The 27,577-nt window shown below is 37.0% G+C and overlaps 1 protein-coding gene, 2 long non-coding RNA genes and 2 other non-coding genes across 5 annotated transcripts; 3 read left to right on the forward strand and 2 right to left on the reverse strand.

Annotated features, from left to right (window-relative positions):
• Positions 1 to 5: 5 nt before the first annotated feature.
• Positions 6 to 7,957, reverse strand: LOC143736808 (uncharacterized). Its single transcript, XR_013203581.1, has 3 exons — positions 7,763 to 7,957; positions 2,708 to 2,806; positions 6 to 1,359 (listed from the first exon to the last, which is right to left on the reverse strand). It is a non-coding gene; the product is annotated as an uncharacterized LOC143736808 (long non-coding RNA).
• Positions 2,079 to 13,539, forward strand: LOC143736809 (uncharacterized). The gene is made up of 3 exons (XR_013203582.1): positions 2,079 to 2,235; positions 12,616 to 12,735; positions 13,001 to 13,539. It is a non-coding gene; the product is annotated as an uncharacterized LOC143736809 (long non-coding RNA).
• Positions 13,540 to 15,657: 2,118 nt separating this feature from the next.
• tm4sf5 (transmembrane 4 L six family member 5) lies at positions 15,658 to 19,568 on the reverse strand. The gene is made up of 5 exons (XM_077227623.1): positions 19,291 to 19,568; positions 17,858 to 17,938; positions 17,269 to 17,411; positions 16,859 to 17,051; positions 15,658 to 15,891 (listed from the first exon to the last, which is right to left on the reverse strand). Exons 1-5 carry the CDS (start codon positions 19,459 to 19,461, stop codon positions 15,874 to 15,876), a joined length of 606 nt encoding a protein of 201 aa, XP_077083738.1. The 5' UTR covers positions 19,462 to 19,568; the 3' UTR covers positions 15,658 to 15,873.
• Positions 19,569 to 22,274: 2,706 nt separating this feature from the next.
• On the forward strand, positions 22,275 to 22,465 carry LOC143737895 (U2 spliceosomal RNA). The gene has a single exon (XR_013203768.1). It is a non-coding gene; the product is annotated as a U2 spliceosomal RNA (small nuclear RNA).
• Positions 22,466 to 26,431: 3,966 nt separating this feature from the next.
• Positions 26,432 to 26,595, forward strand: LOC143737890 (U1 spliceosomal RNA). The gene has a single exon (XR_013203763.1). It is a non-coding gene; the product is annotated as a U1 spliceosomal RNA (small nuclear RNA).
• The last annotated feature ends 982 nt before the right edge of the window (positions 26,596 to 27,577 follow it).

Genomic DNA, 27,577 nt, shown 5'->3' on the forward strand with positions numbered 1-27,577 from the left:
ACTTGTTTCTTTTTGACAGTTTTATTGTTTTACAATCATTAATGAAAGCAATCGTACATGATGTTTTTATTCTATTATAATTTAGTTTAGTTGCTGTCTTTTTACTTATTAAAATTGTTATTTCTTAAGAAAATTTATTTACACATTGTTTCATACAAAACATACAAAAATATCTTTCATATTGCAACTTCAGAGGTGTAACGTCTTCTGTTCTTTTTCTGGGTTAGGGTGTAAAAATACATATTTAACATCTAAAAAACACAAATGTTAATACATGCACATGATAAAGTGAAGATGGCCATATGCACATGATCTAAAACTTGTTATTCAAACATGTTGAAACAGAAGCAATGACAAACATCTTCACCATTCACTCGACTGGTTTTAAACATGCAATGAGAAAACCTTTTAAAAATGGAGAAACTTTAGAATTATACATTAGTTTCACGTTACATAGAATTCATGAAACAAACACTTTTCAAACAAAATGTGTTTGTGGCGGGGTCTGTTTCAGAAAATCCTGAAATCTATGCATCATTAACATGAACAGCTTGTAGGCCTATATAAGGGCTAGAAAATGGAATAAGAATAGAAAACAAAATAAGCTTTAGAAAGCATAGAAAACAAAATAAGCTTTAGAAACCTTTCCATTTATGTGAAAGAAAAAAACATTCAGTTGCTTTTACAGTACACTGACTTTATAATCAACGAGGCGAAGCGTGGTTAAATTTGACAGGCAAAATAATCGGTAGACTGCTAAACAAATTCATATCTGGCTCAAAACCCTCAATTGCCTTAAGATATCAGAGTCTCCTCTGATAAAACCAACCAGAAGAGTCCACTTCAGATAGTGTAGATGAATATATATTAGAGATGGTGAAGGGCAGATGCTACAGGCTACAAAAAGCACTTGGTGATCATGTAAACGTTGCCCCTAAAATTTCACAATTTACACAAAGCTGTACCGTTAGGCTACTGTTAGAGAACATCACACACTTATCTTGACATTGTTACAATGCATACAGCTGACGCTCATGAGTGTCCAAACTCTCATGCTGCTTGTTCCTACTAGTGCCCCGTCCTCCAGTTCCCCTCAAACGCTCTCCAATGAGGGATTTAAACTGGATTTGGGCAGTAAATCTGGTTTACTTTCAAGGATTCTCCAGGGATCACTTGCAGAAGAAAGTTAGTATGTGGCGTCCACTGCATTGATGTTGCTATCCATCTGGTGCCGAAGCGAGAGCCGAGCCTTGTGGGAAAAATAGGCCTGTGGGCATGTTGGACTGCTGGCACTGTCCCCTTCACTGCCCCAAGAGGTGGTGGAGGCCAACCGAGGCTTCAGCTCTTCACTTGCTACTACTGAAAACACAAGTAGAAATTAAAATATGTTAGAAAATATATATATTTCTGCTTGGAACTTAAAGGGATAGTTCACTCAAAATGAAAATTCTGCCATTAATTACTCACCCAAACCTGTAAGAGTTTCGTTCATCGGAACACAAATGAAGATATTTTTAATGAAATCTGAAAGATTTCTGTCCATCCATTGTCAGGACACTTTGAAACTTCAAAAAATTCATAGAGATCGTAAAACTAATTTTCTGAAGAGACTCGATCACTTTATATGATGCTCAGATTTAATTTAGTCGTTTATTCACGTATTAGCATTGATCAGCGAACATGCTTGAGCTTCCGTTTATCACAAATGATGTGTGAGTTGATTAATGTTTAGATGTGAATAAAAGCCTAAATGTAATCTGTCAATCATATAAATTGATCGAGTCTCTTCAGAAACTTTGAAACAAAAAAAAATGGACTAAACCGCGCAATTCATATGGATTAGTTTTACCATCTCTTTATGAACTTTTTGAAGCCTCAAAGTGTCATTTGCATAGCTGTCCGTGGATGGACAGAAATCTCTCAGATTTCGTCAAAAAGATCTTCATTTGTGCTCCGATGAACGAAAGTCTTACAGGTTTGGAAAGACAAGTGAGGGTGAGAAATTAATGACAGGATTTTCATGTTTGGGTGAACTATCCCTTTAACCTTTTCTGCAGCAGTTTATTTCTTCTACAAAAATAAGCCACATCGCCATCTATCGGGCATTGGAGGGACTATATCTCTTGTTTACCCAAACTTGTCAACAAGGCTACTTAATGCGAAAGTGAGTGCATTAGCAAGTGTGTTTCTTTATCAGATGAGGCCATGACTGCAGCCGAAACCAGCACGTCCAGTGTAAGTACTAGGCTCTGACCATTTAATTTTACGAAACATTATTTTATTCCTCCGTTTATTGAAGAGACCTTTTTCGAGCTCTTGAGCTTAAATAAATCTTGAGTGTTTGTAGACGTTTAAGAGGCTTTGTGTCAACTTGGATTTATTGCAACATTGAGGTGTTTACTTTTTTTATATTGATTTTAGAAAATGTGTCATCTTAGGTGTTGAGAACTAGTGCATATTTGAGCCTACATTCAGTACGGATAATAAAATAAGATACAACACATTTACCCAAGTGACACTGGAATTGGTAACTTTTAATGGAGTTATTTTCGCTATGTTTTTACTTAAGTGTGTTTTTCAGGTTTACACTTCACATTAGAGAACACTGTTTTCACTGCTTATATTTTACACAACAAGTTTATCTTTTAGCCATCATCAATTAATAACAATTTAGCATTATAAAGTTTGAGAATATTTAATATCTCACCCGTCTCTGGAGGGCACTGTCTTTTGCACCTCTCCTTGCAGCGTCTGTAGAAGGGGAAGCACTGCAGCATTTTTACACCCATTTCACCAGCAGAGGCCGCTAAAAGACAAGAGAAACACCTGTTACACAAACCAGTCCTTGCCTGCAGCTGCAGACTTTACTCTATCATTCATAACAACCCAACAGCATTTCTTTCTAATTTCTAAACCAGTAGGGGGGAAGTGTCGATTGCCATTTGCCTTTCTTGTACTGTACTGTAAAATAGCTGCAGTTTGTTATGTTTATTAGTTTTCTAAAACTTAGTTCACAGTGACCATGGGTTTTATGCATAATCTCATTACAGCTGTGTGTGTGCATGCATGCAGACTTCAACTCTAATCCCATAAAGCGACGTCATTGGATAGTCTGACCGGAGACATCCGATCTAATAAATCCTTGATTGGAAATAATGCGCCAGGTCAAGTTCCCTGATGGCGACGGCCCGGGTAGTTGTGTAACGATAGGCAGTTTGTAAATCACTTTTAAAGGGACAGTTCACCCAAAAATGAAAATCACCCCATGATTTACTCGCCCTCAGGCCATCATATGTATGACATTCTTCTTTCAGACGAATAGAATCGGAGTTATATAAAAAAAATGTCCTGGCTCTTCCAAGCTTTATAATGGCAGAATTTATGCATAAACTCAAATACAATCTTTTCGACATTACTTGAACGCACCAATAGTTTGTTTATAAACTCATGTTTGAAGTGATGCACCCTGCAGTTGTTAAATATGATAGTTTATAGAGGGTTTAGTTGTATGCCTCAGTTAACTTTATCAGAACCTATAGCCAAAGACAAAAACAAACATCTCAAGAGCTTTATGTGACTGAGTGACCAATGCATATCTTATCAGCTTTTTCCCCCCTGGTTTCGCATGGCCTTTGGTTTGTAGTATACAGAGTTAATGGTTAATTTTTAATGACTTGGCTTTTACACTTCTTTCTTATGCTCTATGAATTCTGTCTTTTCCAGAAACCAATGTAATAAGGAACATTAGTGGCCGACCTGCATATATATTCTTGGGTGCAAGTTTGCACAACAACAAAAAAGACATGCTGAATGGGATGTGGGATCACAAACTACAACAGAGCTTGTGTAATAGGTCATTGGATCATAGTTGTCAAGCATCCAATGCAATGCAGATCCATCCAGCTGCATGTCTCTCACACAGAAACTTTATTAACTAGTAGAACGACTGTGACAAAACCATGTCACCACACGCCACAGAAATGTGTGCGTCTACTGTCATGCATAACTCTGTTCCCACCCAACCTTCTCCTTTCATTTCAGTGGTGAATGCATAAATCATTGGAAATCTGTCATGTTTTCGTTCAGTTTATTAACTTGCCTGAGTCTATATGCTTGAGGACAAAACATGCAAAATTCAGATTGAATGCACTTAGCCACTGCTAATGTTAGAGTTGATAATGACTCAACTTACCAAAAAAAAGTATTTTGGAAATAAATGGTGTTGAGAATTTTTTAAGTGTTGGATTAGCTAATTTTATGGTGGAATCATTGATACAGCATCTATTCTGAACTCTATTCAGTCATTAGCATTTCATTTGATGTTTGATTGTAGTTTCAGCCTTACGATCATTTTCCAGTTTTATATCTTCAGATCTTGATTATTTAAAGAGTCCAAATGATAAGAAAGAATAGTTTGGTTTCACTCAGTGTTTAATTCAGTTTTTCAGCTAAATGTCTTTTCGTCATAGGCATAATGACTGCTGATGAAATGATTTGTGTATGGCAAATTACAGTATGTTGAAATAACCTCTTCAGTCTTTTGTACTACCTCAGTTTGCATCAAACCCCAAGAACCTCTGAGCATTTGTGGAGAACATTTTGTCCAAAATATTTTCCAATACTGACGCTAAACAGCAAAGGTGAATGTTGTTTTTATTCAATTTCCCTTGTTTCCAGCAAAGGCGCACACACAGACACACACTTTTCCATTACGTCTTGTGCCAATCAAATGATATGCATTAATCCATAACCATTCCTCTTTTCTTTTCTACTCTCAGTCCTTCTCATAACTCACGCAAAACATTTCCATTCGAAACAATTCATGTGGAAGGGCACGTCAGGGGAATTTCAGGGTTTTTTTCTTAGTTGTTTGTGTATTAGTTTTCTGGCAAAATGCATAAGTGACAAGGCCCAGAAACATTTGGGGGGAAAAGTGGGTGAGGAGGCATGAGAATGGAGAAAATTCTTATTTTTGGAAAAGTTCTTGACTGGAGATCCAGAAATGACGTAAGACTTGTACAATTTTAAGTTGTTTGCTAGTGACGTGGACATGTACTTGTATGTTCTGCAAAGCAGATGCAAACACATCCACATCCTTATAGGGCGTTTAATCTTGAGACCTAACATGACGGCCCTCTCCATGTGTTTGTGTATCTGTATGCCTGCGTTTTGTCTCTTATAGGTTAAGCACACTCTGAGGACTGCTGCTTAAAATGGTTTGGTAATATCTATAGTTACGACACTTCATTCCTCTCTACCTCCATCTGAGACTCTTTTCTGAGAATGAGACACTTTATGCACACATCCAATTATACAACCTCAGAAACAAACCAAGGCTGTCAGTCTCATCTCTCATTGATTTGGAGCACAACAGCATTTTTCTTGGAATCGCAGAGTATTCTCGGAATTGCATAGAATTCCAGAGGTTTATTTGAATGCTTATTTTTTATTATAACAACCACATATTGCCTTTTGGTTCCTCTATACTGTGATGGTCCACTTTAGAAAATCTACTAACTTTGAAACTACATTTCAGCTAGCTAAATCTTATTAGACTGGTAGTGGTCTGTAAGGTTAGGGTCAGGGTTAGAATAAGTTGACATATAGTTGCAAAGTTATTTATAGTCAGTAGAATGCCTGTTGGTGGAGCATCAAAAATAAAGTGCTATCTGCCTTTTTCTCAACAAGCTTGTGTGCTCATTAAAGTTTTCCTCAAAGTTAAAGAAGAAAAGGATAACAATTCACATTTAATTAAAATCCCGCCACAGGTTTACACGTATTAATACTGCAATTTAGTTGTACTTTTTACAGATATAAAATTATAAGCTTTAATTGAATAAATTAGCTAATCATAATATACATTTTTAGTATATTTGTGTCAGTATCTGCATTACTTAAATGGTGTAAGAATATAATAAGAGGCTGACAGCTCTTTTTTGGCCTGCACTCTTAAACGCTTTTTTAATTTATTTTTTATTGGCAGGGTTCCATGAAGATCCTTCATGGAATCTTTCCAGTGCACAAATGGTTATTTATAGAGGAAAAGGGGTCTTTAGATTTATCAAATAATCTTCACACTATAAGAAATATTTTAAGAACTGCTCCCTGAATAATTGGGGGACCCAAAATGGTTCTACAATTGCATTGTTAAGAGGATGAGGGGGGAAAAAACCTTTGGAACCTTTATTTTTGGTAGTCTTCATTCAATAATAAAAAATAAAAATAGGCGTTTAAGACATGATTGGATGCAAATGCTATGATTTAGGTTCTTGCCTAAATTTGAGTGAAGGATCTCAAGGAATTAAATTTTATGATTTTGATTTCTGTCAACCCCCACACTCTTAAAAAATAAAGGTTCTTTGTTGGCGTTGATGGTTTCATGAAGGACCTTTAAACATCCATGGAAATTTTCCATGCCACAAAAGGTTCTATAGTGAGAAACGGTTCTTTGGATTATTAAAATGTTCTTCACTATAATAAAAACATGGTTCTTTTTAGAATGTTTCACTAAAAGGTTCTTTGTAGAACCAAAAATGGTTATTGGCATCACTGCAAAAAAAGCGTTTATTTTTAAGAGTGCACCCCACCCCCGCGTGTCCGCGCACACGCGCTGTCCCATTGAGTATTTTCTGTGTGTATGTGCAGTACGTGACGCTCGGCTCGGGCACGAGGTGGTCCACTCGGGTGATGGGGAGGGGAGGGGGAGGCTGTGTACAGGCGAAAGCATATCAGTTATTAATTATTAAAGAATTTTTACAAAATATCTAATGTTTCCATATGCAGACATCAAGGCTAATCTTGGTCCAGACGCATCATTCGCTGAAAAGTAGGCTACGTTACATAAAATCTCAGTGCAAGAGATCAGCCAGAGTTCAGAAGAAAAGTCAATCTCTTTCAGCGAAAAGTAAGAAGGGACTACCTGAGCAGCACCTTGTTTGCTGTTTAGTAGTGTGTCAAACGGTGAATAAACGATTAACGACTAAATATAATCCTGTCTAAACTTTAAAGAGTTCATGGATTTATTTATTCTTTTAATAATATAATTAACCCTCAGTGAATTAAACCTGTCAGATTTTCACAATGACGGTGCTACAAGATAAAATAATCTTTTTTATAAGTTATAGGCTTCTGTTAAAAATAAAATAAAAGCTGTGGTTGCCAAAACTTGTAGGATAAACGATTTATTTTGGTTCTCGTAAATAAAATAGATGAGCAAATATAAGGTCACGTGATGAATGAATAGACCTATTAATCAAAAAGAGACTTTATACGCAATAATAAACATGGGAAATGCAGTATTACCTACAAAACAAAACCTACGATATAAAATGTTGCACTCTGTAGATGAATAATTATTTAAAAAAAAGAAAATACAAAGTGACTCATATTTTGTAAACAGACTTTTAAAAATGGTTTCTCGTGGAAAGCAATATTAGGCTTCACTGCACATTACAAGTAATTTTACAGTACAATTATGGTTATTGTCTGCTTTAATATAGCTAGCCTATACATTTAAACTAATTAACACGCCAGGGTTTTATGTTGTTTTTCCTTTGAAATGACAAACAGTTTGTTTAAAAAGCCTGCAGTCCCTGAAGCAAGTTTGATAGCCTATATTGTGAGAATGACACTCCCACTTTTGACACACACCTCCAGTGTGTCTGTTTACCCTTATACGACTGCGAGTTTACTTTGGAATTTGTACGCTATATTTCGGTTAAAATAATGTTTTTAAAAAAATAACGTAAATAAATGGACTCACCGATTGGTTCTTGCAAGAACTTTGTCGTTGTCACGCAGACAATTCTTCAAATTCCAAGTGACTTACGATAGTTCTCCAACCCACTGACAGTTCACTGGCGATGGCAGAACCCGTTCAGCATGACAACATGGAAAGCTTTAGTTTTGAGCACACTGAACGTTCAGCTTTAAATAGCTCATCTGAACAGCACGCCCTGCCTCCTCCTCCTCCTCCTCCTCCTCCTCTTTCACTCAGATTGCTATAGTGTGCTGGCAGGTCTCCAGTAACGCATGGAAACATTCTCACTATTCAGGATCGATTCATGAAACTATTTAGATTTTTCACACGTGCAAGGACTTGAGTTTCTTGAGTTTGGGCTTTGAGTGTTGCTAGTAAATTGCAAATGCTAAATCTTTTTCAACCACATGCAGGATTAATTTAATAAGTGGAGATGTAGCCTAAAGGAATACAACCCCAAATGATAGCAATAGATGGGATTATAGTTCTTTTGAATATCCTTTGTGTGCTTTAGTAACACTTCACACCTTAATGCATTCTTAAGTCATTGAGAGAATATTCACCTCCCCTCGTTTTTCTCTCTGTAAACTTTAAATGTTTAATGCACAAACTGCAGCCATTATGATGTTTTAGTGCTTTGGATTTCTAATCGTTTTACAATTGTTTACATTTTCAAAAATCAAAAATCTTAGATCATAACTTGGCAATTATTATTTTATTTTTTTTACCTATAACTATACGTTTAGGCATCAGTGCTCTTAAATTCAGACACTGAAAAAAATTGTGTGATGGATTTATATTATTTAATATGGCACATCGGTTCCACATGAATCAATTAAGTTTACATGAACAAATTATGTTTGTAACTTCAACATGGAATTAATTCATTTTAAATGACCCAATTAAGTAGTCTCAGGGGCTCCCTATGATACAGGGCTGCACAGTATATCAAAATTATCGAAATATCGCAAATGTATATATCGCGATATGTGTATCGCAACCGCTTGCAATAACTGGGGTCATGAATAAAAGACAAAGAAAAAATCACTCACTGCTCTTGGTTGAAGAACTTATAGCTTTAATAAGAATCAGTATACGTATATTTCATTCATACAGTGAAAACTAAGCTGTGCTTTATTTTTACATTTGATTATTCAGTTTCTGTTGTTAAATAAACCTAATGTACGCCTTCCTGAAACCCTAAACCCCCGTGGTTTACACTGATGTTAAAATAACACTTCTTTTGCTACAGTAAAACACTGATTTTTACTTTCAGAAGTTGTAGGGATGTTTTCTTGTCAAAAAAAGAATGTGAAACACGCATGTAGGTAATTTAATTTAAAATATATTTTAAAGATAATTTAAGTTTATTTTACACACTTTAAGCATTATCGTATTGCGATATCGAATATCGCATTATTTAATGAGTTATCGCTATCGCATTTTTCTTCAATATCGTGCAGCCTTAGATACAGGTATTCAAATTCATATATTCATTCATCCAATAAGACTTCATTTAATTATTGTCACACAATTGAGTTGATAGCTAGCACTTATTAGCACCTTCTTAAATGCAGAGATTTACATGCTCCTTCAGCCAGAGCAGTTAAAAGTAGCAGAATCAGCCCCCAAATGCTTCAGTCTTCACCACTATTTAAATGGTCCAATGTAATTGAACATTAAACACAATTACACACTATAAAGTCGTCCTCTTTTCTCATTTTCTCAAAAACGCATAAAATAACACTTAATTTCAACATTTATTCTCTCTTAATTCAGCCATATGCAAAGCATGCTGGGAACTATAAGCACCACCAAGTTTCAGTTAATGCAACACAAATCATTTATGTTATCCAACACAAACGGATTAAGCAAACTTAAAATGTACATATATTTAAGCAGATTGAACACAATAAAATTAAGTTAGGACAAAATGTATAGCAATTGGTTTGCTTAAGCTCATTTTAATTAAGCAATTTGAACAAGCAGCAAAAATAAAAAATTTCAGACACTCTGAATCTAAGTCTAATTTAAATCACAGTAAAAAACGAAGTGTCAAAATTAACACTTAAAGTGTTCATTTTAACACTATTCTTTGGATCATATATGGTCTCAATTGGCGTATAGCATGGAAAATTCTCATGAGTTTAAAAAGCTCATCTTTACACTTTTAAGAAATGCATACCAGCAACACCAGCATACCGGGAAATGTGTATTTACACCCTTATTCGTTTTGACAGGCTGTTTGCAGTTTTCACCAGTGGAAATTTACAGAGGCCAATTCCAAAGGAGAAACGGATTAGAATTCTGAACAGCAAGTCTGCGGCACAATCTGGGTTGAAGGCCAAGGCCCCCCATTGATGGTCATTAGTATTGTGTGATTTAGTACAAATAGCATTAATCTGTTTGCCACTGGTCAGAGAGCAGTCTGTGTTTGTATAGCTCTGATGGTGTTAGTTTGGAGGCTGACTCAGGAACTGTATTAAAAGGGAAAATAAACCCTGAGATTTTCTTTGAATTCTCATTGTGTAACATCCCAATCAGACAGCAGTAAATTGTTTTATGAGTTGTGGTGGATTTTATTTCTTCGGTTCATTAGCTGAGGTCCGATTTGCACTCTGAACACAATCCCTTTTACAACACACTCCAAAAAAAAACCAAGCAATTAAAATTCTCATTGTTTTTGACTTGGCCCAAAAAATGTTCTCTCTGAATGAAGCCAGTTTTATGTTCCATGTTTAATTCTCTCTCTCTCTCTCTCTCTCTGTCTCTCTCTCTCTCTCTCGGTCTCTCTCTCTCGGTCTCGGTCTCTCTCTCTCTCTCTCTCTCTCTCTCTCTCTCTCTCTCTCTCTCTGTCTGTCTCTCTCTCTCTCAGTCTCTCTGTCTCTCTCTCTCTCTCTCTCTCTCTCTCTCTCTCTCTGTCTGTCTCTCTCTCTCTCAGTCTCTCTGTCTCTCTCTCTCTCTCTCTCTCTCTCTCTCTCTGTCTGTCTCTCTCTCTCTCTCTCTCTCTCTCTCTCTCTCTCTCTCTCTCTCTCTCAGTCTCTCTCTCTCGGTCTCTCTCTCTCTCTCTCTCTGTCTGTCTCTCTCTCTCTCTCTGTCTCTCTCTCTCTCTCTCTCTGTCTCTCTCTCTCTCTCTCTCTCTCAGTCTCTCTCTCTCGGTCTCTCTCTCTCTCTCTCTCTCTCTCTGTCTCTCTCTCTCTCTCTCTCTCTCTCTCTCTCTCTCTCTCTCTCTCTCTCTCTCTCTCTCTCTCTCTCTCTCTCCCCCCTCGTCTCACCTGTTTCTCCTGTTTAACTCCTTCCCTTTTTTTCTTAACTTTGACCAGGAAGGTGCGTGAAGAAGAATTTTGCAGATCTGAACTGAAGCATTTTCAATGAGTAACACAAATAAGCATTCAAAGTATGCGCACATCAACAAATACTTAGGCAGGTTGCGATCAAATAAAGCACAAGAGTAAACAAAAATGGATACACTGCCACTGCTGTTTTCCAAAAAATAATTTTATTAAAATGTGCAACGTTTCGACCCGACACACATAAGCAGACAGTGAATTGTAAGCCAGTGTCTGAAAGAGTTTTTTTATAACAACGTAATGAATTAACGTAAAGCTTTTTTATAACAACGTAATGAATGAAAACTGATCTCAGACCTGCATGGAAAGTTTTAACAAACTGAGAATTTAAATAATTCCTGTTATAGTAGGCTACTGAATCTCTCCTTCCTCACTTTTAAAACCAAATATCCTTTTATAACTTTGTTAAAATGGTTGTTCAATTGAAAAAGGGCGTCAAGCTTCACACCTACAAAAATGCTTGGCTTATGCATCCTAAACCCTCTATGAAAACCTTGCTCCCGCAAATAAAGAACGTGTTTAAACTGGGATTTGACTGATACCTCATGAATGATTCTTTGGCCATCATGCAGGCTGTTTAATGAAATGGTGTTGTTGAAGTCTGATATCACAGGCTAGGAATAGCAACTGTGCAAACTATCACAGAAGTGAGATGAAACAATCAAGGTCATAATTACAGACAGCAGTGCATTATATCATGCATGCATGGGGCAAGCAAAGAAACTGTTTCTGTTTATGTAAATTAATTATGGATTACAACTTTTAACATTTTGATTCTTATAATCTGTTATTTGCTGAAAGCATGCAAGGCTGTTATTTTAATTCAGGATTACAGTAAATAATTAAGATTCGTTATTAATGGTTGGGGGAAATAAAAAATTCCATATGGCACATATATATAACTATTATGTCAAGTTTTGCACGAATACAGCTGTGTATGTTGACTGATGGTGTGCATTGGTTTTGCTTCACCAGATTCACTTTGTTTAAGCTTTAAAATCTTCACATTATTTAATGGATTGTCTGGTACTGGACATAACAAGAGCACCATATTTGTAATCCGTGATTGTGTGATCTGCATATATTTTTTGTTGCTCCAATCACATGGATTTTCCATCCAATCACATGGATTTTCCATGGTGTTTCCCCCTTTATTGTTGATGGTTTAGCCAAATCTAATCTACTCTCTTTGTTTTGTGTGGCATTGAGAGAAGATTAATTACTTAGATCAATGCCATCAGATGTGTTTATTCAGTGGAAAGAATCAATGATAGATACTCGCTTTCAAAATGCCATGACGCCAGGTAAATAAGCCATGGTAAAGAAAAAAAATTGTGCTTAAGTTTTGTAGGAAAGCACAAGCATTTAACAAAAGTGAATATAACAGAATGACAAAAACCTGCAGAAACCTAAAAACAAATGAAATGCCTGACAGTTGTCTTTGAGTTGGCACATACACACTCTCAGAGGAAGAGTGATTTCATGAGTATTTACTCTCTCCTGCAGAGCTTACACGCATTCTGTTGCCCATCTCGCTAGCCAGACCTTCAGACTGACGACGGCAGAAGGTCTCGACTCCATCGCAGATTTCATTGGCCAAGGGGCCAGAGGCCGTCTGACTGACACGTAAAGCAACCAATCACAGTTTTTGTTGTTCCGCGTCATGTTCAGAGGCGTGAAAATGTAACGTTGATGTCCCTCACAGACCATTGTGTAAAACTCTTGGACGTGTTTTAAAGAGTCTATGTTGCAAACTTTACATACTTCACACACTTTTCAAAATCCAGCGTTCAGTTGATCCTGATAAGAGCTCATTGTCACTTTTGTAAACACGGCGATGTTCTTCTTCCATGAGGGGGTTTGGCTTCTCGGCATCTGTATATGTTTACAGGCGGACCGTTAAGAACGCGACACACACGTCTCCCAGACATCCTGAAGAATTCCACCAATCAGATGACGACTTTGAAACTCCCGAAGTGTTTCCAGTTTTGTGTGCCTTATGCATTCAGCCAACGGTCCGTGGGCGTGACGTCTGAGGCTGAAAGCTGTTGCATGGCGTCAGTGCACAGAATATCTGCCCTAATCCAGCTCAGATCGCTTTTGACCAGTTTTCCCTGTTCTAAACTAAAATATACCCTCCCCAAAACTGCCCCTCCAATTTTTTCTTTGCATGTCAACAGCCCACCTCCCCTCCACACTCTATTCCCTGGGGTGTGTGTGAGCTCACAAGTCAGCGTCAAATTCCTAAATTCACATATCCAATAACACAGATGTTATTTGTCATTTTAGTTAATGAGTCATACAGAGAAAAACATGCATTGACTTGAAGCTATTGATCTATCAGGATTGCAATCCAAGTTTGTGCATGTATGTTGCATTCTTAGAGACATACTAAGACAAATCCTCTTTAATGTCACCAGGATTAACAGAGTGAATGGAAATACGATTTACTAAACAGAATGCTGAATTTAAATAACTTTTTTTTGTTCAAAATGACTATTTAAATATTTAATACCCTGATTCACTATGGTAACCCTATTATAATTGTTCATATTTTAGGCCATGTCGGGATGGTTTCCGCGGGAAATTGTGTACATGCGTATTATGTTGTTTTTATTACTCAACAGAAGAGTAAAGTATTTTATTGAACAGATAAATTGCCATATGTATCTCGCCAACAGAGTTCATTATAAAGCATTATGTATTGTGAAGGCTCATTTCATTGTGGTTGTTGTAGCGCTGTGCTGGAATATATTTTCAAGAAAGTACCGTGTGTATTAATGAGTAAAGATACAGTGACGTCTTCATCTAGTCAGCTTGAGATCATTTCCATCTACACTGGTTATATCTCTTAAACCTATAGTGGATGTTTTATGAGCAGTATAATCATATTCATCTGCACAGTCACACAGAGCCGAAGCACAACCTAAACAATGTTCTTCTGCAAAATGCATGCAGTTATGTTTTTTAACCACTAGAGGGCCAAAAGTTACATAGTGTACTTTATTGAATTTAATAACATCGTTTCACAAGCTCTGATCCAGCGCTTTTCTGGTCTGTTGCCTTCTGCTATTGTCCGGACCCATTGTTGAGGTTGATGAGTGTTTTGTGTCTGTTCTCTCTAATTGGTGGACAGTCATTAGTCACAAAAATGTCATGCAGTTATTCAAGGGCTGTGTCTGAGTTTGCGTGCGTGCATGATTGTGTGTGTGTGTGTGTGTGTTTGTTTACATGCATGATCTCTGTGGCCATAAGAACAGAACATCCTTTCCTGGAGCTCTCTGTCTGGTTTGAACAAGTTGTCTATACATTAAGCTGACGTTGTAATGTGTCCTAGGACATGCTGTTGCCTCTCCTCCCCTGTGGCTGAGGAATGTATAGTATGTTTAAATTGATCAGTTGGCTTGGTCTTGGGTTACGAATCTGTAACCTGGTTTTTAGATTCTCCAGCCTTTATCCTATCTTGGGCTTCAAATGGGTGTTTGTGCAGCTCCAGGATTAAGTGGAAAATACAAACTGGAGGACTGCTGTGGTTACAACGTGAGCACGGGGTCTATAGACTTTATATTCATATGCAAATAACAGACATTGCCGAGCGCTGTGAAAGAATCTCACGCTTTTTTTGCGAATGGACCAACATTCCCTGCTTTCAATGTATGAATGTTGTCTCAGCTGCAAATCTGGCCTTCACCAACAGGGGGGTTTGACCTACAGTTTTTCCTGTGCTGCAAGATCCGGTTTGATCCGGTGTCACAATAGGGTTACAACAGTGAAGCAGTGATTTAAAAAAATATAGAGAATGGCACAGATGTTGAGATGGTAAGCAAAATGGAAAATGTTGGCTTTATCAAAGCATTTAAAAAGCAATTGGGAAAACAGCCAAAACTTGCTGTCAAAGTCTCAACCCAAATGCAAAGGAAACTCGATGCCTCCTGGCAAACACACCAGAAAAAGAAAACACTCATGGGTATTTTTGTAACCTGTAAAGGTAATCTTATTCTCATGCAATCTGATGCCAAGTCTAAAGATAGACATTGCTTATTTTAAGTTAATAATTTATGCCACCAAAAGTTTTATGGCTCATGAGAGAAGTATAATACATTTCAGCAAATTATGCTTATTGTGAAAGACAGTTGCTTTGGATCATTAGGACCTGATTTGTTATCCAAAATGCACACGTTTTTGTTTTAATAAAAGATATTCCACATCATTTCTATCAAAACCATGGTAGTTTTGAGCTTGCTATTTTAAATACAAAATGTTACATGGGTCAAAAACAACAAAACCAATCAAATTTGCTCATTTCAACCCCAGAAATAGAGAAAATAATCAATTTAAAAGAGACATCAGTAGCAGTCATACTGGCCTTCATTCAGTAAAAGATGCCATTAAACTATTTAAACTATTTTAACTATTTAACATATACCATCTTAATGTTGTTCTATTTGGAGATTCAGTGTGAAAATATGTAGGCTAATGCAATAAAATATATATTACAAATGTTAATGTTAGGTGTGATTAATTACAGAAAATGTGTGATTCATTCGTTTTTTTATTGATTGACAGTTATAATTTACTGCTACAATAGTACTAGAAAAATACAGAATAAAGTTAAAATAAGGTTAAATTTACACACAACAACCCCTTTAGTGATGCTTATTGCATTATTTTTCGTCTGTGTGAAAGCTCTTGTCCTGTTATTCCAGACCAAATCGCTGTTTTGTTTATTGTTGTTGTTGTTGTTGTTTCCCTCCTCAGCAGATCTCACAGACCTCCTTCGTCCTGTTGTACAGAGAAAAGAGATCAGTCTCAAAGCCCAATATATGAAAAAAACATCGAATTATTTCAGTGTTGAAGAGGTCATTATTTCAGAGGTCTTAAAGGTTTACAGTTTGGATTTGTTTGTTTTTGATTGACCTGAAAGACTAAAATGGTAACCGGTTGTAATCAGTGTAACATGAGTTACGTAATCTGATTACTTTTTAGTAACTAGAAAATAACTCATTACTCAAACTGTATATTACATGCATTACTCATTTGAAAAAGTAACTCAGATAAATGTAAGTTACTTTGTTTTCCCATGTATTGACTGACAGCTCTCCTGTCCTCATGTTGAGTTTGAATATGTTGTGTGAACATGATGGTAACTGTAGTTCTACTGTAAGCATTTACTCATCTCACTTGCACAAAAATAGATTCAGTATTCCTCAAAATGAATAAAAACAGTGAAGTGCAAACTCAGAATATTACACAAACCTGCAATAATTAAATATATTAAATGAAAATGAATTTAATCTCACTTTAATGTATTTGCTGCTGACATTAGATTATCCAATTAATAAACAAAAATTATTTTAGATAAACATCACTTGTTTATTTTTTGTTTTCATTGCTGAATGTTCAACCTGAGTTTTTACTTTTGCCGTGAAAGCTCCTTTACATTTGGCAAAAATATTACATTTGTTACTTTTTCTCACCAGCCCAGTTGAGGAAAAGTAACGCAACATATTACTTTCCATAAAGAATAATTAAAAAAAGTGTTACTTTTAAGGGATTAACACAATATTGTAACGCAGTATTGTAAAAAAAAAGTGACACCAGTTAAAATACTGGTTATAATTCCTGTAAAAAAAAGTGTTTCTCTATTACATGTCAATGTAGTTTTTGCTCAAGAAATTGCATTCTGTTTAACTTTTATTTTTTTTAAATGTTAATGTAAATGCTTTTTCGGTGTTAATGTAAAATGTACCGATTTTCTTTTCCGGCAGTCTCCACAGAGGCAGCCCACGCATCCGTTCACGACCTGAATGACACAGAGTATCATCTGTAGCAGAGCCAGACCCAAAAGTATGGAGAACAGCACAATGTGCCAGAGAACCATATTCTCAGGAAAGACACAATCGGACCATATAGTCTTATCCACCAGGTAACTGCTGCTGTTCCTGTTACAGCGAGACAGAAAGAAGAGAGAAGGAGCTTTAGATGAAGTGCAGGAGAAGGGCCTCATCTAGTGGACACACAATCAACTGCAATGTTCCCTTGAGTGACATTAAATTCACATTAAACCTGCTGACTGTAGTATTATAATTATCTATATTAACAACTAAAGTAACTCCATGCATTTGTTAGATTTTTCTTTTAGGTTTTAAGTGTTCTTACTCTGGTTTATTCTCAAAGGGATATTCCCAATTTTTGTCGTCCACTCGACATTTTGGCCCAACAGCCAGTGCTGCAATGGCAACACAACCACAGTAGACCGACCCAATAACGCCAAATACAGACGAGAAAACAGAATTCAGCATCTGTACAAAACAAACACAGCATGAAATGGTGAACAATCAAAATAGCCTTATTATGCTGGAAATATTTTCACATTGTACGTCTCCTCTATAATGAGTTTCTTCTTGTGAATGATAGTCAAGTGAAGCTTTTTACTATACAGATTGTTTCAAAGCAGCTTTACAGAGATAACAGGAAAATAATGCGACAAAGTTTTGTGTCTAGAAGAAAATAGCATCATAGTCCAGCTTAAGTAAGTTCGGTGATAGTTCATTTTTGTTGTGAAAAAGTTATTAATTTAGTTCATTCATTTATATATATATATATATATATAGCCACTCTGGAGAAAACCATGATGTCATCGTCCAGCTCTCATACAGTTCAGTTCTCATATAATGGTGTCAACGCAGGCAGATCAATAATATTGATGAATATTAAATGTGATAGTGATTTTACATATTTCACTCACACGGCAACGGTTTCCACAGCAACCTGCCCCACAGCAGCCTTTGCCCCCGGCTCTGATGGCTGAGCAGCTTGGACACATCATCTGATGAATGAAATTTACTTCTCATTAACTGTGATGTCAAGGTCAGAAGATTAGCTGTAGCAATTTTAAAGAATGTTTGTTTCAAGTTTATCCGGCTTAAATATAATATATAATTAAATAAATGTATATTGAGGTGACCTCACTCAGGAAAGTACACCGTTGTCTATCAAAATGTACTTATTTTGCTTCTTTGAAATCAGCCTTGAAGAACCTTTACCATGCATTGAATCTTTACATTGCACAAGAGGTTCTTTACACAAAAGTGTTCTTTTGATTATTAAAATCTTATAAGAAAAGGTCACAGGCTCATGATGTGCAAATACAAATATTACAGAAAACATGGAGGGTTTGAGTTTGAAATGTAGAAATTTTGTGATTTTTTGGGGGGGAGAACACTTGTCAAAACTATTCAAAATAAAGGTTCCAAAATGGGGTTTTCACAGAGATACAATGGAAATCAATAGGGGCCAGCAACTGTTTGGTTACCATCATTCTGCAAAATATATTATTTTGTGTTCAACAGAACAAAGAAACGCAAGAGCAACATGACGGTGAGTAAATAATGACAGAATCTTTATTTTTGGATGAACTGCCCCTTTAAGAACTATTCATCCAACATTGCTCTTCTATGACATCACAGAGAAATCTCCATTTCGGAACCTTTATTTTCAAGCGTTTAAGTGTTTTCTCACACCAAAATGTACTAAATTACACATCAAACTCAGTCCAATTTTTCTGTAACATTTCTTTTTGCACATAGCATGATCCTGTGTAAATGCAATTATTGCTTTCTTGATGTGAACAGAGTATGTAACTTTACTCAGGATTAATCCATTATGGTCATATCCAGGAAGTTACAATGTCAATAAAGCAATTGTTCAGGGTGTGAGCAGTGAAGCTCTGCATGCGTAATACGCTCTTGTTTCTAATAATAGTACCTTCTCACCACATCCTTGTTCCTCAAATCGAAGGTTCCTTTATCCAGATACATTCCCCTAACTAGAGTGCCGTTTCTTATAATAACACACAAATTACTCAACAATTCTATTTCTCTTTATCAATCGTTATGCCATATCATATTCAATGAAGAAAATGGCACAGAGGCCGTTAGTCCGTGTGTTTGATGGATCTGATGTCCTGTCTAAAACATAGGATGGAATTTAGGTTGAGAGGGACACATTTTGCCATTGAGATGAAAAAGTGTCCCAATCAACCTGAATTCACCGTACATGTCAGTTCTATTCATTTGACTAAGTTCCTATAAATTCCAAATTTGTTTTCTCAGGAAAAAGCCAAGTTCAAACAACACATGAATGATATGACCATCAAATCCAGAAAGACTGAATACTCACAAATAGTCCTCCACCAAAAACACCTCCCATAAGCCAGACCTGCAGGGAAATCTGTCCAGATTCCAGCTTTTGCCCATTAGGGAAGAATAAAAGTATATTGGCTAGTATACACAAAAAAGCTGAGGGTAGAAGTATTAGCCCCACTAACCGCGCACACTTTCCAGTACACATTGTGATGAATCTGTATTAAAAATCAAAATCAAGAGAAACTGTCAAAGGTTGTGTTGTTCTCAGCGCGGCTCAGACTCTGACTGATACCACCGAATGCCCTTTGAGACTTGACAATATTTACAGTGCTTTTATCAGTGCCATTTATGGTCTGTTAGCACAAGAGTGGGCAGTGGATGAAGTTTCTGCTTTATAGATCATTACTGTCTAACGTGTAGTGATAAGCGGCTTGTGTCTGGTTGATCAATATGAGGACAAGAGTTACAGTAAAGCCATGACAGAACGAAAAGGCCCTGTTTTACAGCCTATTTCATAATATCTTGTGTTATAAATGGCAACTATATGACCACATTTATTGGGCTATTGTAAGGCCAGTGATATTTCTACTAACGACATTTCTACTTCATTCATTTGACCATCTTTACTGATAACAAGCATGATTAAAACGCTTAAATAAATAAATTAACTGTTTGTTGGAATAACAGTTGTTTTTAGAGATGTTCTTTACCCTCAAAGGTTGTATTGAAACTTGAAAAACTTGAAAATACTGACCAGGCAAATAATATTTTCTTTCAGACAAGTGGCATGGAAGAAATACTGTCACACTTATAAGTCAAGTTTGTCTTCAGTTATAATAACTAAAACACATGGTTTGTGTCAAAGACAATGGTTTCCATCCAAACGTGAAGCGAATCTTTTCAAAGTTTGCAAAAAAACAAACGCAAATTAGGTGCATTTCCATCAAGTAGTTTTGAGCGGATATAGTTAATGTTCGCTACGTTAGAATTTATTCTGCAAATGCGTTTCCGTCTCCCATTATTCGCGTTGACTCTTTTTCGCAAAAGTCAAAAACCACCTCAAGCAAGTTTTTTGCGAGTTAAGGGATTTTAAATTTATTTTAATTCGCCGTTTCCATCACTCGTTTCTGATGTGGTACTTCAAAATATGCATAAAAACAGGGTGATAGAAAAAGCTTATGTTGTGTAGACTAAATGTAGCCCCGTCCCTTTTCAGCGCTGCGCATACTGTGTTCTGTCTTCCGGTTTTTATTTCCACAGCATGAAGGTAAGATCTTACGGATTTAGGAATGAAGCGCTCGTTTAAAAATCGTCCCGGTCTAGCTGACATTTGTTAGGAGATCCGCTTCAAACATTATGCTCATGATAACTTTCGTTAACTCCTAATAAGTAGCCTAAATCTGCTTCGCCAGCTCATTACTCTTCGACAGCGATACCATAGAAATATACAGAGCTACTGCAAAAATGGAAGTTTAAAAACAAAATTCTAAGATGGCTGCGAGTGGCGCATAAGGTCTGTTGACAAGTCGTTAGCAAGCACAAACATCAACATGTTGATTCTATAATAATTATAATTTATTTTTATTCTACATTTTTATTCTGGGCTGGTTAATTTATAAACATTACATAATATAATTTTTAATAATATAACGGTAGGCTACACCAAGCTCAAAGCTTGGGTGAAAACTAAAGTAAGAGTAAACTGACTTCACTGGTCGCGTTACATATCACGTAAATTTGTAACACGTCATTATGGGGCGCACTTGAGCAGCGGTCGCGTGAGGTTTTGCATCGTACGTTTGGATTAACAAGTGTTACAGCTCGGGCTGGAAGCAAGGTGAGTAATTTAAAACATTTTGTTTAACAGTAATCGAGATCAAATGCTACTTGACATGTTTTGTCAAGGTTGTCGACGGTTTGTATACAATCGTTGTTTTTGGCGTTGCTAATTGCTAACTTTATTTGAATTTCACATGTAACCGTAAGTTAACGGTAACGGTAACACTATCCAGTTAACATAGGCTAACAGTTATATGTTAACTAGCGTTAGATGTGAAATTCAACATATTATAAACGATGTTTCAACTTTCAAAACGTAACGTTGTGTATTTACATCGGGATGTTGTATTAATTATTGCGTTTTCTGAGATAAAATATAGCTTATGGGTTGATGTATGTGACGTGGCCTGCGGGTCCGATTATAGTTAGTAATAGCGTCGATGATTAGGCTCATAACATTTTGTGCGAGGAAAACATACAGTTGAGTAGGCCTACTTTTCTGAATATTCTGACTTGAAAGTGTAAAAGTTGTTGAAGGAGCTGTGTGCATGTTACGTGAATGTGAACTTCAGGCGAGATGTTTGCAATGTTTATTGATGCCATGTCAAAACGGTTGTGAGGAAATGTGCCTGCCTCGTTTATCGTCAGAAAATAAGTCACGATGTCTGTTTTTATTTAGTTAGTTATAGCGTTGTTGTGTACAAAGGTATTTCCCTAGTAAAGTATTAGCAATGTTATTATTTACATGTTTATGAGTTTCATAGTATTGGCAGGCCTACGTGTCAATGTGGAGCTGTTGGGGAGGCAGTTGCACTTCTTAATTTGTCCACTGGGGGGCAGACCCTAACCGCAGGCAATATTTTACATGAACGTTATAGATTCTGGGAATTTTACCTCTGCTGTCATGTCTTAAGTTAAGCTATTTTCATCTCCATTTGATACGTTTGCGATTCATTTGATTAAAAAAACTCCGGGAATTATCCATTATTGAAGCGCTCAAGTATCCAGGTTTCTGATTGGAGAACTAGTACCTCATTAGCATGTCCGCTCGTCCTCGTCTTGTTGAAGAAACTATCATTATTTTGTAACTACGTGATATTAGCGAGTGTTTATATAATAACTATGTAATCTTTTAAATTTTGGACACAAAGGCGTTTAGAATTTAAATAAATAAATATCTACCGTCGTCATGTTTGCTGTTTCAAAGAGTGCAGTTGCTACTGGTGACCATTTGTGGGTATCGCTTCTCGGCCTTTTGGCTAAGATCAAGTGTAGTATCTGTTCTTATCAGTTTAATATCTGATACGTGCCCTACCCGGGCACCATATATTAAATTGATTTTTGGATCAGGGAGATGGAATAGGGGCTTGCTCCGTCCACTCCACGCATCGACCCGGTATTGCAGTACTTCCGGGAACGGTGCACCCCCTATCACGGTGAAAAAATAAATTATACATGGTGCATTTTCATGTCAGCGTGTTTGTGGGTGCAGTACTTGTGAACATGTGTAATTTGGATTATGGGTTATTTGTGATTTCTATGTATTACTTGATAGAAGGGGTAGAAGCTAGTGGTGGACATTTTGATTTTTTCCAGAGACTCGTTCATATTTAGTTCGATCACCAAAAGGATTCGTTCACTGATTCGTTCAGTTTTTTTTCCATTTTACACAAATACGTCAGCAGCAAGTGCGGCAAAATGTGTTTTTCAACTAACGGATTTACTTGTTACAAAATAAAAACTGATTTGACTTCATTAAAAATGGTGCCCTAGTCATTAAATGGATAAAATAAGTCTAAATAAGCGATCAAAGTCTTTACACTCTTTTATCTTTTAAATTACACTCTTTTCGGATGACCAAATCACAAGTGTTTTTTAATATGTTTGCATACTAGGCAGGCTAGTTAACATTTTATTGTTTGGTCAGAACGAGTTAAACGAGGAGTTATGTTCTGTATGTTAGATATGAATTGCGCGTGCACAGTACGGATACCTGCGCTTTGCATTCACTTTCTGCTGATTGATGAACTAGATTGACAGAATGGCCGACCTGGTACACGAACTGGGTATAGCAACCAGTTCGTTCAATTCGTTCACGAACGGGAGATCTCTCTCTCGTTCAGACTCAAAACAGAGCAATATGATATTCATTCAGCATAGTAGATCCAACCAATTACATGCCCCTTCTAAGCCCGAGCTGAAATGCTATTAGCTGACGTGAGTCACGTGACGCAAATGAGATGGAATGACGTGACGCAAATAATCAATACTCTAATTTTTTTTTATGTTTTACAGTTTTTAAACGAACAAAAGTGCATGACATGACTCAAACATATATATTTATTTTTTAAAGTATAAAACTGTTGAAACATAAAACAACAATAATAAAAATAAACAATACAAAATGCACACAAAACGCCAGTGCTTACACTATATACTATATAAATAGTCAGGTAAAGTGCAATGTATAATACAAAACAGGTAGTGCAAAACTACAAAAGTTCTTTTTTTTAAACAGTATAAAATATAAAAACAGGTAAAAGTAGTGTAAAGTTAAATCAAGCTAAAACACAGTAGTGCAAATATAATTTTTTGTTACAAGACCTGCAACTTGTTCATCGAAATCACCCCACACTAAGTGTTTCTTGCGGTGCTGCTGCTGCTGCTGCTGCCTGTTGCTGCTCTGGTTGATGTGCTGAGGAAGATCTCACTCTCCCAGCGGCATTTTTGAGTCTCTGGATGGCTTCATTTGCTGCATGATCATCTGAAAAGGCATTTTTTTAAAATCTCGGGTCCAGTGCAGACGCTTCTGAGAGCAGATGGTGAAATTCCACTTTGTGGAACCTGGTAGCCATATCTTTGGTAATTGCTTCAAGCATGTCCATTATAGGTTTTCTGAACCCTCCCGATCTCAGGTATCTTGTGCTTATTTTTTGGATACTTCGTGAAAGCAGGATCACCTTTGAGGCAGTCACATAGCTATAGGGAGCAAAAACAACATTTGAATTGAATAAATACAGTATAATAATCATTAATGAATAATATTAATTTCCCTCCATTACTGTGACAATAACAATGCCACTTATAATTTATCTTTACATTTTACAGTCTGCAAAAGCTGCTTGCAAAACATAGTTTTTTTTTAATGTTATGCTAATAAGAGTCAAATTAAATTAAATTATTAAATTAAATTTGTGACTTCTTCAAATGGTTTTAAAACCTTACAGACCTCTTCCATTTCTTTCCACTCATCCTGTGTCAGAGTTTCCAGTTGAGAATTTACTAGTGCAAGTGTGGTGATGATGGCATCCTTGTTATCAAGAAATCTCTGTAACATATAAAATGTGGAGTTCCATCGTGTTGGGCAGTCCTGTTTCAGTTTTAACTCTGGCAAGCCCATCTGCTGCTGAGTTGCCTTGAGTTTTTCAGCTGCCACTGTGCTTCGGTGCATGTACTCCACAATTGCTTTAACCTTATACAGTGTATTTTGGATTACATGGAGTCCACCCCTCACAATCAAATTAATTGTGTGGGCAAAACATGGCAGATGCTTCCATGAGGTTTTGTGAATGGCTAGGGTTATGTTGTGAGCATTGTCAGAGACACAAGCTACTATTTTGTCCGTTATGTTCCACTCTCTGGCAATTCTTAAAAGATTGTCGGCCAGATTATCTACAGTGTGTCTTTCAGTAAATTCAAAACAATCTAACAGATATGTCTCCATTTTAAAATTGTCAATGAAGTGGCATGTAACTGACATGAAACCACATGTGGCCCTAGATGTCCAGCAGTCGGTTGTGAGGCAGACAGCCGATGCCTTGCCAACTTTGTCCATAATTTGTTCACGAACCTTTGAAAACATTTCTGGAATGATTGTTTTTGACAGGGTCTGCCTGCTGGGCAATATATAGGAGGGGTTTAAGGCCTTTGTAAATGCTTTAAAACCACTGTCCTCCACAATGGAAAAAGGTTGTAGATCCAATGCAATCATCCTTGCCAGGTCCTCATCCACTTTCTTTTGTCTTAGTGGGTCAATTGGCCGAGCCACAAAATGTGTTAGGGTGGTCTGTCCTGCCTGTCGTCTGTGTGGGACAGTTGTATGAGGTGTGCTGGTAGTGGCAGATGAGGTAGGAGGAGGTTGAGCAGTACTGGTACTGATGGATGTTCCAGGATCCTCAGCTTGTTCAGTTTCCCTTTGTGTCAGCTGCACAGTTGGATGCTTTACCTTTAGATGCCTGTTAAGGTTAGCTGTAGATCCTCCTTTAAAGGACAACTGTGTTTTACAAATTGTACATAAAGCCTGTGTTGGAGACACCTCATTAAAATAATTCCATAATACACTTCTCTTTCTGGTGCCACTCATTTTGAAGTTAGCAGATTACCTGATGTAGTTTGTAGATTTTAGTAAAAACGAAAATTTTAAGCTGTCTTTTATTAAATTAAACCATCAGTTTGCACTGTTAACTTCGTCGTCATTATTATCTTGACGTTCGAACAACTGGTTCTTTCATTCACGAACGAGATCAATGTAACAGTTCATTTGACTCGTTCAAACTCAAAGCAACTCAATAAAGGGCGTATTCGTTCACTAGATTCAACAAATCACATGCTCCGTCCTCGTATCATACTCGAAGGCTATTGGCTCGAGGTTTAGTCACTCTTTGTCTTTGACAGATGAAACGGTCCACAGAGCTACACGGTTCATTGAGCTGCTCTTTAAAATTAATTATAATTTGATGTTTTTTTGTCTCATATTCATCACTATCCTCACAAATACTTTTTATTCTTGTGTGTTGACTTATAAGGAAACTTCTTTTTAAAGAAACAGGCTGAAAACTATTGCCATGTAACAGTATATTTCTAGCTGTTGGCTTTGTGTATAAAAATGAAGTTACATTTTTTTTTTTTTGTATATCCAGGAAATTAATTTCTTCCATGTTGAAAGTAAAAAATAATAATAATGAAACCCTAGAAAATGCATGAAGAATGGTAGCCTAACCAAAGTAAAAAACACATCAATGTATTTATTGCACAAAATGATATTGGGATTAGGTTATTTTTGTGGTTTAAATACAAAAAAGGCAATCAAAACTGGGTGCCATTCGAACGCATTTCCTATGTATACCTAAGAAAGAGGGCTGAGCCAATCAGAGTAAGTATGCGGTGGAGTGACAGGTGTAGCTCCGCCCCCTTTCCCATGCTGCATTCAGGTCCTTCTCAAAATAGCTCCCTGGAGACGTTGCAAATATGTTTGCTGATTAAACAGACTTTTATTGAAAGTCACTTTGGAAACCGGATCGGTTGCTTTGAATTAAATGGACTTCGTACTAACGCCTCACCGTGGTTGAGAATGATGTTGCCTTCAGTCGTTCCCCTACAGGGAACGTGTACAACTCATACTTACCTGGCAGGGGAGACACCATGATCATGAAGGTGGTTCACCCAGGGCGAGGCTCAGCCATTGCACTCTGGTTGTGCTGACCCCTGCGAATTCCCCAAATGTGGGAATCTCGACTGCATAATTTCTGGTAGTGGGGGACTGCGTTCGCGCTCTCCCCTGATTTACTGGTTCAAAGAAAGAATTGACATCATAATACCATGATATTTTTCTGTGTGTGTGCAAGAGGTTGTTCAGTGGGTAGAGCGTTGTGTTGCACATAAACTTTCAAATCATTTCTGAGATCACAATTCCTTTGCGCTTATGCACTAGCCTAGAAATCTAGACGCACCCTAGCGGCAGCAAAAAATGTTTTGCAGCAAAGTGTGGTCTAGCAACTCTCCGTTGGCATTCGAGCTGGAAAAACCAAACTCTGGTCAGGCCAATCACAGCGTGTATAGGGTTGGTGGGCGGGCTTAACATGACTTACATAGGTGAAATCATGATTTCCATAGGTGATCTGCTACTTGAAAACAAAGAAGATGCTGCTGGCGAACAGCAGTCTTTCGAATCAACGTTGACCGCGACTCTGGATGACTTGGAGTTAAGAGAACGTCACTGAAGTCATTCTTAAAATAATGTAGATGTGTTCGGATTTTTGACGACCGGATACGGCAAAAGTTTAATATAGGCCTAGTTATCAACTAGCTCCGCTGGTGGAAAAACGCATGGGACTCACTCAGCCACAGCCGTCCGTTGCTGTGGTTGGTTGTAGCGCTGTCCAATTGCGTGCAGAGGGGATTTGAAAGACAACTGTTTATCCCGCCCCTCGGATTGAGGTATGCCAATTGTGAGTTCCCAGACCTAACATCTTGATAGGTCTGGCTTGCCAGGCTACTTATGAACAGCTTAGTACACTTTTAAGTAGGGTTGCAAAGGGGCGAAAAATTTCTGGTAAATTTCCATGGGAAGTTAAGCTGGGGAATTTTGGAATTATTCCACATTAGAAACTTTCCATGGGAATTTAGGGGAACTAACTGGGAATTCATTGTAATGCAATCGATCATTGTATCATATTCAAGCATAAATATAAACCGAAGTCATAAGAAAACATCCATGCAAAATGTTTTCAACAGATTTATTTGTAAGTGGAACAGAACAAGTT

This window comes from Siphateles boraxobius, unplaced genomic scaffold, assembly GCF_051911475.1.
Source record: "Siphateles boraxobius isolate OS27281-9 unplaced genomic scaffold, OSU_SipBor_1 130, whole genome shotgun sequence".
NCBI classification, from domain to species: Eukaryota; Metazoa; Chordata; class Actinopteri; order Cypriniformes; family Leuciscidae; genus Siphateles; species Siphateles boraxobius.

Bases quoted from the DNA above. Each gene is read 5' to 3' on its own strand.
- tm4sf5 (XM_077227623.1), bottom strand. From the start codon at position 19,461: ATGTGTACTGGAAAGTGTGCGCGGTTAGTGGGGCTAATACTTCTACCC. The intron at 17,939-19,290 runs GTGAGTATTCAG...TTCATTCATCAG, and splicing joins TTTTTGGTGGAGGACTATTT to ATGATGTGTCCAAGCTGCTC. The intron at 17,412-17,857 runs GTGAGTGAAATA...TGTTTTGTACAG, and splicing joins GCTGTGGAAACCGTTGCCGT to ATGCTGAATTCTGTTTTCTC.